At 36.5% G+C, this 9,771-nt stretch overlaps 3 protein-coding genes across 5 annotated transcripts; 2 read left to right on the plus strand and 1 right to left on the minus strand.

Moving 5' to 3' along the window:
- Positions 1–4,271: 4,271 nt before the first annotated feature.
- On the minus strand, positions 4,272–6,047 carry LOC114544961. The gene is made up of 4 exons (XM_028563429.1): positions 5,848–6,047; positions 5,427–5,747; positions 5,073–5,282; positions 4,272–4,946 (listed from the first exon to the last, which is right to left on the minus strand). The coding sequence occupies exons 1-3, from the start codon at positions 6,019–6,021 to the stop codon at positions 5,133–5,135; spliced, it is 645 nt and encodes a 214-aa protein (XP_028419230.1). The 5' UTR covers positions 6,022–6,047; the 3' UTR covers positions 4,272–4,946; positions 5,073–5,132.
- A 623-nt stretch (positions 6,048–6,670) lies between these two features.
- Positions 6,671–8,806, plus strand: LOC114544963. Of its 3 annotated transcripts, none has more exons than XM_028563431.1 (4): positions 6,671–8,003; positions 8,158–8,365; positions 8,457–8,614; positions 8,721–8,806. In XM_028563431.1, the coding sequence occupies exons 1-4, from the start codon at positions 7,500–7,502 to the stop codon at positions 8,766–8,768; spliced, it is 918 nt and encodes a 305-aa protein (XP_028419232.1). In that variant the 5' UTR covers positions 6,671–7,499; the 3' UTR covers positions 8,769–8,806. The 3 variants fall into 3 exon arrangements, with proteins under 3 accessions (XP_028419232.1, XP_028419233.1, XP_028419231.1); XM_028563432.1 differs by lacking the exon at positions 8,721–8,806 and having other exon boundaries at positions 6,671–7,808; positions 7,887–8,003; positions 8,457–8,696; XM_028563430.1 differs by lacking the exon at positions 8,721–8,806 and having other exon boundaries at positions 8,457–8,696.
- LOC114544960 lies at positions 8,769–9,764 on the plus strand (the record flags this gene model as incomplete). The annotated part of the gene is made up of 3 exons (XM_028563428.1): positions 8,769–8,897; positions 9,024–9,417; positions 9,567–9,764. Coding segments are annotated over 3 exons (721 nt in total), but the record flags the coding sequence as incomplete, so codon positions are not given.
- Between the last annotated feature and the right edge of the window lie 7 nt (positions 9,765–9,771).

The raw sequence follows: 9,771 nt of genomic DNA on the forward strand, positions 1-9,771 counted from the left end.
ACATGTAACTCTTTTGGTGCTACTTGATCTGAGTGCAGCATTCGATACTGTTGACCATACCATCCTATTGGATCGACTCTACTCTAGTTTTGGAATTACAGGTCGTGTACTAGATTGGTTTAAATCATATCTTGAGAAAAGATCTCAACGTATTTGTATCAACGGTTGTGAATCTAGATCATTTGAAATGAGGTATGGTGTTCCGCAAGGGTCTTGTCTTGGTCCTTGTTTGTTTGTCATCTATGCAAGCAAACTGTTCACCATCATTGAAAACCATCTACCTGATGCCCATGCATTTGCAGATGACTCGCAATTATACATTTCATTTAAACCTGGATCCATGGTTGAAGAGTCTGCTGCCATTAAGGCAATGCAAGATTGCATTATGGACATCAGGAAATGGATGCTGGCAGATAAACTGAAACTGAACGATGACAAAACAGAGTTTATCATCATTGGAACAAAGCAACAGTTGGCAAAAGTTAGTGTAGATTCACTGCGCATTGGGAATGAGATGATCAATCATCTTGTGTGGTAAAGAATCTTGGTTCCTGGTTCGATACGCAGCTGAAAATGGATGTGCACATCAATAAATCCTGCAGAGCAGCATTTTTCCATCTATGTAATATTAGACGTATCAGGAAGTTTCTCAGTTTTGATACGACACAAATTCTTGTTAACGCTTTCATTACGAGTCGATTGGACTACTGTAACAGCCTCCTGTATGGTCTGCCCGCCAACCAGATATGCAAGCTTCAACGAGTACAGAACTCCGCAGCAAGACTGATCTGTGATATTAATCGGTTTGATCACATCACCCCTGTGCTGTATAAATTACATTGGCTTCCTGTTAGATACAGAATTAACTTTAAAATATTACTCATCACTTATAAGGCCATTAACGGATTTGCTCCTGAATACATCTCTGAACTCATTAAATTGAAGGTTGCAACCAGATATAATTTACGATCATCAACTGCATTGTTGCTTGATATACCGAGAACAAAAACATTAAAGACGCTGGGAGACCGATCGTTTGAAGTAGCAGCACCTACGTTGTGGAACAGCCTCCCGGCTGAAATTCGTAATGCATGTAATATTTCTACGTTTAAGAAAATGCTTAAAACCCATTTTTTTATAAAAGCATTTTCCTCCATGTTATGACCAGAACAACTTTTATCTAGTTCTGATCTAGATTTATTGTATGACGTTTTGTAAATTAGTGTATATTTAAATTTTACCAGCAAATTTTTACGATACTATGTAATGCGCGAGTGAGCATCTATCTATGTAACACGCGCAATAGAAATTTTTTAAATTAAATTTAAATTAAATTAAAAATTAAATATTGGTAATCGAAATCTATATATAGATATATATGTATCGCAAATCACTTTTTCTTGACTACAGATTATGCAAATAAAAAAGTGCAGCTATAGTTTCTCTAGAATAACTATAGTTTTATTAGTAACCATTTGTTGTAAACTATAGGTCTTTAAAAAAACTATAGTTCAAATTTAGTTTCAATTATAACTATAGTTTCCAGCGGCTACTATTTGTTGAAAACTATAGTTTTTAAAACAACTATAGTTAAAGTATAGTTTGGAACAAAACTATAGTTTCGAAAAACTGTAGTTTCTGTATTTGGAAACTATAGTGTCACGAATAACTATAGTGTTTTCGTCTGAAACTATAGTTGTTCAGAAGAACTAAAGTTTTAAGGCAAAAAACTATAGTTATTTTGTCGAAACTATAGTTAGTTTTTGTAAGGGGATCAAGATCATTAGATCTGGTCGCACAAGAAAGACAGTATAGAACTTAGTGCTTTAGATTTTAACATTATTTCGAACAGTTGCGTTAAAATTAGAATTCAATCAAGTTAACATTTATTGGGACGGTGAACAATGAACGAGGCACAACTTTTATATTCTAATACTTTTTTATTATAATAGGGGGGGGGGGGGTGTTGGATTTTATGCGGAAATAGAATGATTATTATAATGCATGCAAACGTCATGGGTATAAATTATTACTGCATGGGGATCAATAGTAAGTAAGAAAATTGGATAATTAAGGACAGATTGGAAGTGAGGGTTAAACACACAAATTCCCAACACAGCCTCCTACTGCCATGAATGACCGGTCTTGTTAAAAACAAATATTATAGGTAAATAAAATATCTACAATCCCTCGCGAACATCTTCGTCTTATATATTATAATCTCTTATCTTCGCTTTTACCTGGGAGAGTGTCCATTTCCCAGCTGCCTTGACAGACAGCGCAGCCTTGGAACACTCTGGCTTGAGATGCACGTGACTAGGCTGACCTTTGACCGTGAAACTGTCCGTAGTTGAGAAACTTTCCCGAAGCTGAGACATGCTGACTTCGTCCCCGCGATGGGTTAATCCAGAACTGTCCTCGTCTAGTAGTTTCCAGACATCTTGTAACGACGCGCGGTCGTCTGATGAGAACGAAGGTTGCCATGGCGAGACGATTTCGTCACGAACAGTAGACGATTCCGGTAGGCCTGCTTTTTCTGCGAGTTCCGTGTTTGAAGAGTGTTTTTGAAGTTTTGGGCCGACGCGGAATTTTTTTGCGAGGAGATAGCGAATGCTGATCATTATTCCTCGCTAGTGTTCTCTGTGCATACTGCATGCAGTTCTTTGCTTGTTAGTTCATATTGCAACTGTTCCAAACCCCGTAGTTGGGATCGGGATGTTTGCGCCACATTCTGCGGATCTTTGGACGATTGACGTGCCTCAATTGAAGGCGATTTTTTCCCTCCTAATATATAACGATAGAATAACATTCTAAAATCAAAACGGTGGCAGCGGTACACTAATCGATTTTACCACGAGATTACTTATTTCAGCATCTCTCATTATACCAAAGCCGCCACGCTGCGGAGAAACAAGAAATTTTCGTGTTCTCAATAATTGTAGTTTTTCTCAACTTCTATTATATAGGTTTAAACTTTTGTTCTTAACAATTTATCAAAAATGGTTTAAAGACGCTCTGCAAAACAATTTTATTTCATATTTCAATCAAAGGACGCATTAAACGAATGTTTAGTCCACCCGTTTTCGGTACATTTTCAAGTACAAGTTTAACTTATATCTTATCAATTAACTTGCATGTTTTCTTTCAACAGTTCCAATTGAAGTTTTTCGCCATATGCTTATAACCGACCGGCGTTTGCCCAGACGTTATTCCGCGGTGTTCTGGAGCCCGGTCACGTGTCACTACCCTACATGCGGTAGTGACGTAATCATCGCGGGATTCTTTGCACATGCAGTTAGTCTTTTGCGAACAACAGAAGCTACGCATCATGATTATAGGAAAAATGTATTCAATTCATTCTTACAGTAATTTATTTCGACTAACGTATATATATTAATGCCATCTTAATAGATATTCCAAAATATCCCTTCAAATACCTTTATATTTCAACATTCAGCTCTCAGCTTATTTCCCATTTTAATCAACTGTTTGCGTTCTTTTGTTACTCCATTTTTCCGTTGAGCAGCTTGACGTAGTTTGGTGTGTAATCCTTTAGATGACGATACTACTCCCTTCATACCAGGGACTTCTGAAAAAAAGGAAAACGTTTAAAATTTAAATCCTGACAAAATCATTCAGAATTTTATGAAGTGAATTTAGGGTTTGTTATGTGTTGATGAGAAATGTTGATGAAAGGTTTTCCAGCCGCAATCAATTTACTGTTTTGGAAAAGGTCGTAACTTACAAATTGTGAACGGGTTTGAATGAAATATAACTCCATAGACAGGCGTCATAGCTATATCACGCTATTTTAGGTGGATCAGAACAGCAAGAGATATGCATTCTATATATGGTTAACAACTGACAGTGGTTGGGTTACATCACAATCTATACGTTTCAATTAATTCAGTAGATTTAGAATGTTCTACGGCAGTCGTGATTGTTAAGATTCTAAACACAAATAAAGATAGTATTTCAAAAGCGTCAGACAGTACACTCACCTTTCTCTCGAAGGTCTTGTATAAACTGACTTTCTGGATTGTACGTATTCACACTCTAAAAAAAGGTGTGTTCAAATAACACACCTTTTTTGTCCAGAATATAACACAGGTTAAGGTGTGTTTTCTTACACACGCAGGTGTGTCCCAAAACACACCTTAAGGTGTGTTTCTTGCTTGTCCAGAATTTGACACACCATAAGGTGTGTTTTGCAAAAGGTGTGCTTTAGTACACACTAAGGTGTGTTTTGAAACACACTGTGGTGTTTTCCTACACAACTTTGGTGTGTTTTCCTACACAACTTTGGTGTGTTCCAAGACACATACTGCTAGGTGGTGCAAGGTGTGTTTTGGAACACACTAAGGTGTGCTACCCAACACACAAGATCAAATTGCCTAGGGCAATTATCTAAATAGAATGAATAGTCAGAACAGTTTGTCCATAAACAGTGAAATATGTATTAAAAATAGAAAACATTATCATACAAGAAAACACTTACATATATTCACAACAAATATTTAAAAGTCATATGGAAAATTTGCCTTAATAATAATTTGCCTTAAATATATGGCATGCATATAATATAAGCATGAATGTCCAGGCATGTATAAATTGTTCTAATCAGAATTGTCCTTAATTCCTTGGTGCACCTTTGCCATAAATGAGGAAAATTTTGTTCCTCTGTAGTTGCCATCATTTGTTGGCAAAAGAATGTCTTGTAGGAAAAGCAAGCATCCTTCCATACTTTCAGGGTAGGAGACGTGATATGCATAGTAACAACAAAGCAGGTCGATCAAACCTTGGAGTATACCTTCACTCTCAATAAATGACTGGTCTTCACCTGCCACAAAAACTTGGTTGACCTCCTCAGGAGACCCAATCACAACCAAGCGAAACTCGACATTCTTGTCTTTGAACAAGGTTTCTGGTCTCATGGTGGATGCAGGCTGTAAAATAAAATTAAAACAGTTAATTACAATTCCAGCATTGAGAGTAAACCTAAAGATTAAGATCATTGATTTGCCACTCAGCTATCTACCAGAGTGTGCAAGGTGCAATTGACAAATACATACATCTTTGAATTTTAGAACACTTGTTGTTGTTCCTTTGTTCCTTTTTGTCTTTCTCTCAATTTACTCCACAGCCTCCACAACCTGTTCACTTCTCATTTCACATTCCTTATCCTTAATTTGTATGACAGCTTTCAATGCAGTCTCCAACTTCTTTTCAGCCTCTTTTTCCCAATTTTTCTGCCCAATGATTCTGCTAACTTCTTTTCTTACCTAATTAAGATAATCAAAGACATTTTGCAGGTGTTTGAAACAAGTTGCCATTGCTTCAATAGGGTTACCCATTGTTTTAATATTATACCCTAAAAACTACATGTGTATACATGACTGCACAAGACATCATGTGAAGATACTTACAACATTTGGATGACCAAGATATGGACATTCCTCCAAGACCTCTGTAGAAGATGTAGCTTGATTTTCGATAAATTTCCTCCGCTCATTAAATGTGTCGACAAAGAGTTTTGCAAATGTCTTAGGAGCCATTGCACCAGGTTTTGCTTTTTTCAAAAGCTCCATATTTCTTTTTTGAGCTTGCTCATCATCCTCTGCAGTCAGTTTTATTTTCTTTGATGCACTTTCATTTGCATGGCCATGGGGTTGTCCATGCATCGCTTTGTTAACTGTCCGCCGCCGAAGGTTTCTGAAGAATTGCGACAATTGTTTCTGGATTGATACCTATATATGTAGACAAAATATGATATTTGGGATTAGGATCATTGCCATGACAAGTATATTTTAAGTACATATACAGAATATTCCCTCTTGTGACACTTACCCAATAGCTTGCTTGATTGAAATCTCTCAACTCAGGGAATTTCTCGCACACTAAAATGGCAATCCTCTTGTAGTCACCTTGCTTTGGGTGGCTGGACAAACCATAATAAAAGGTCCCTACATCTGCAATCAGCTGTGTTCGCTCAGGGGCAACAGAGCCATTTTTTATTGCCATCTGCACTCGCACAGAGAAACTCTCAGGAAATGGGAAGTGTTTGGTAGGGCTGTGGCATCTGAACTATTAGTAATAGGTTTGGGACTCTTGAGTGGTTTCTTCATTTGAACACCTGCTTTCACACTTTCAACACTGCTTTCACATGCCATGGTTGGCAAAGGTGGTTCCACTGGCAAAGGTGGTTCCACTGGCAAAGGTGGTTCAGTTGGCATTGGTGGTTCTAGCTCTGATGTGTGTGGTTCATCATCATGTGGCATCACAATTTGCTGAGGCATTTTTTTATTATTGACAAATAGTAAATACTTTCATGTAAAATATTGAGAAGTAGTCATTATTAGTGATGGGAATACAATTGATTATTTCAATTGCCCAATGTGACAGTGCCTTCTCTCGGCTTATAATTTTCAATTAGTACTGTTATATAAAAGCCTGTTAGGCAAACTAAAGGAATTAACGACAAATTAATATTCTTGTTAAATCAAAGTTTATATTTATATCCTGTTTAAACAAAGTAAACTTACGTTTTCTGTTGTCGCAGATAAAGTAAAGGCCAATTTTTGTTTTAGTTGAATTCGATAGCCAGATTTAGGTAAGACCGCTTTGAATTCGTCGATGTCTTGCATCAAAAAGTTCAATGTACCCCCATCAATAGCATTTTCTGAAACATTATAATCATAAACTGTTAGTAGATCGTATTCATTAAACTGTATAATAAAATAGAAAGCTTAACGCACACATAAAAACTTAAACGCTTTAGCATTTTGGCAATGGTTCAACCACATGAGGCATACCTTTCAGTTGATCGCAAATTTCTCTTGAGATGCCTTTTGATAACAAGTGAGCAATAAGGTCTTCAGTGAACATTGCTACTAAACACACAGCCATACTTGTGATGAAATTATATTTAAAAAACGGAGTAAATGTTGTGAGTAATCTTCTTGGAACGTCGAACGGGCAAGATATCAGTCAAATTTTTACAAGCAGGTCTAAATTTCCCGCATCACACCATAGGGAATTCCTATTGGCAGACTTACGGTCACGTGTTACTTTAAATAACATATATGGTATTCCCAGTGGTAACATTACCGTGAGAGAATAGAATGGCTCCCAGGCCTTTTGCAAATGCTCCAATTTTTCGGCGAATATCGATTGAAAACATACTGGGAAATAAACTAAGTATTAAAAGGCAGTAAGGCACAAGGCGAAATAATGTGTTTTTAGTATATACAAATGGCCGAGTCAACTGAATTTCGCTGCGATTACTGTAATTTTGTATGTTGCAGCGGACAAAGTAAGCTTTTTTTTATCACTTGGTTAGAATACACTCAAACGAGCCGAATTTCAAGATATTTTGTAACAGCTGTCCACGGTCGTTTACAAAGATAAACAGTCTCCAAAAACATTATTACAGACAGCATGAGGCTTTAACAGTGGAAGAAGACTTAAATGATGGGGAAAATGAGAACCATTTTCAGGAGATGTTTGACGAGGGAGAAGCACGAAGTCTAATGCAACGCCATGCTGCCAAATTCCTTTTATGTTCCAAAACAAGAGGTATGCTCACCCAGAGTGCCGTGGACTTGGTCAAAGATTCAGCGAAAAATCTACTAACTGAGTATTTGGACATAGTCAAAAAATCGCTTGTCGAAAAGATAAACAGTAATCCTGGTCAAGAATTGCAATTTGACCAAGATGTGGAAAAGTTATTTTCAGCAGAGAGTGTCTTCGACGGAGTTGATTCAGAATACCAACAAAGATCATATTTTAAGCGTCATTTCAATTTGGTGGTAAGTTACCAACCTACCAAACCTGAACCAGCTGCCAGCTTTGTCAGCTTGCTTTATATTTTTTTAACTGATTTGCAGGAACCAATAGAAGTTGAGATGGGAAAACAGTGGAGAAGTGATTTTCGACAAGGGAGAAAAATACTTAAACGTGTCACAGTTTTTGGTTATCAAGTTCCATTATTAAAGACTTTGGAGGTAAAAATATATTTTATATGAAAGACTAGCAAAAATTGATGTCACTATTCTGGTGCTAAATGCCATTACTTTGGCTTTTCAAGATTCAAATCACTGGATGCATCCATTTGTTGCAAATATTTTTTTCAAACATTTTTTTGATCATATATTTTAGGCACTTCTTCAAAACCCAGATGTTTTAAAGGAAGTTGAAAATCCACATTTTTCATGTGATGGTGTTCTTCGAGATGTAATGGATGGGGATTTTTTCAAGAGTCATCCAGTATTCTCCCTCCACAGTGATGCCCTGCAGCTGTTGGGCTATTATGATGATCTAGAAATAGCCAATCCTTTAGGTTCAAAAGCAAAGATTCATAAAATTGGTGTGTGTCTTTATATTATGTCTATGAATCTATGAACAGCTTATTTCATAAGCATGTTAGCTGCCCAATCACATATAAAATTTGTTTTTAGGTGTCTTTTACTTTGTGCTGGGCAATATAAGGCCAATGTTTAGATCAAGCATCCGCAGTATACAACTTATAGCTATTGCTAAAACAAAAGACATCAAGTCATTTGGGATCGATAATCTTTTGATGCCATTCATTGAGGATGTCAATTGTTTGGCGAAGGTATTTTTACTTTATGCATTACAGTATTGTATGTATATAAGAAAAAAAAAGACAAAATTCCTCTAGTATGCAAATTTGTCCAACATTATAGCTTCCTATATTTTAGGCTAATGGTCACTGTTTTACCATAAATGGTGTTGCCCGTGTGTTTTGAGGTGATCTGTTATTGTGGACTGGAGATACACTTGGTAGCAACTATGTCAGTGGTTTCAAGGAAGGTGTTGGAGGAGCATTGCGAATTTGTAGGCATTGTATGGGAACAAGACTGGAGACCAACAATAAGGTAAATATGCTATAATTTGAAGAAATAGCTTTTTTCCCTGACTGTAATTTGGGAGATATTTTGCTGAGCAATAAGGGCATTTTTACAATTTACACAATGTGCATTTGGATTGCCTTTCTGTTTTAGTTTTTATCTGAAGACTTTTCAGAAAGAGATTTGGATAATCACAGACAAATATGTGCATGTATTGAAGATGAAGATAATGCATTAAACATCCGTGAACAACTTTCCACAACCTATGGGGTAAACAGATTAAGTGTGTTGGATAAGGTGCAACATTTTGATGTTTGCATTTGCATGCCTGAAGATATAATGCATATATTGTTGGAAGGCTTGGTACCCTATGAAACAAAGTTGATGCTGAAGTATCTGATTGATGAAAGCAGATGTATCACACTCAAAGAGTTAAATCGGAGGATGGAAAACTTTGATTATGGATACATGAACAAAAAGAATAAGCCAACTGCAATTACCAGGGAAACAATCAATGGTGTCACTGAAGCTAAGCTTAAACAATCAGGTACATATACTTTTAAAACCCTTTCTTTCACTGCAGTCATTGGGAAAGTATTAACTAATTTATATGTCTTGCTTTATGCAGCCTAATTGTCTTGAACTACCAAATGTAGACTATGTAATGCTATTTTAACCTGAGTCTTTTTGTTGCAGCATCTCAAATGTGGTGTTTATTCAGGTTCTTGCCAATCATGATTGGTGATAAAGTGGATGAGCAACTGGAAAACTGGCATTGTTTGCTGAAACTTTGGAATATTGTTCAAATTTGTACTTCTCCAGGAATAACAAAGGCTGATGCTGCCTATTTGAAAGTTATGATTAATGATCATCACAAAATGTTCAAAAATCTCTACCCTAA

The sequence above is a fragment of the Dendronephthya gigantea genome, unplaced genomic scaffold, assembly GCF_004324835.1.
Source record: "Dendronephthya gigantea isolate DGI-Jeju-01 unplaced genomic scaffold, DenGig_1.0 001092F, whole genome shotgun sequence".
Classification (NCBI taxonomy): domain Eukaryota; kingdom Metazoa; phylum Cnidaria; class Anthozoa; order Malacalcyonacea; family Nephtheidae; genus Dendronephthya; species Dendronephthya gigantea.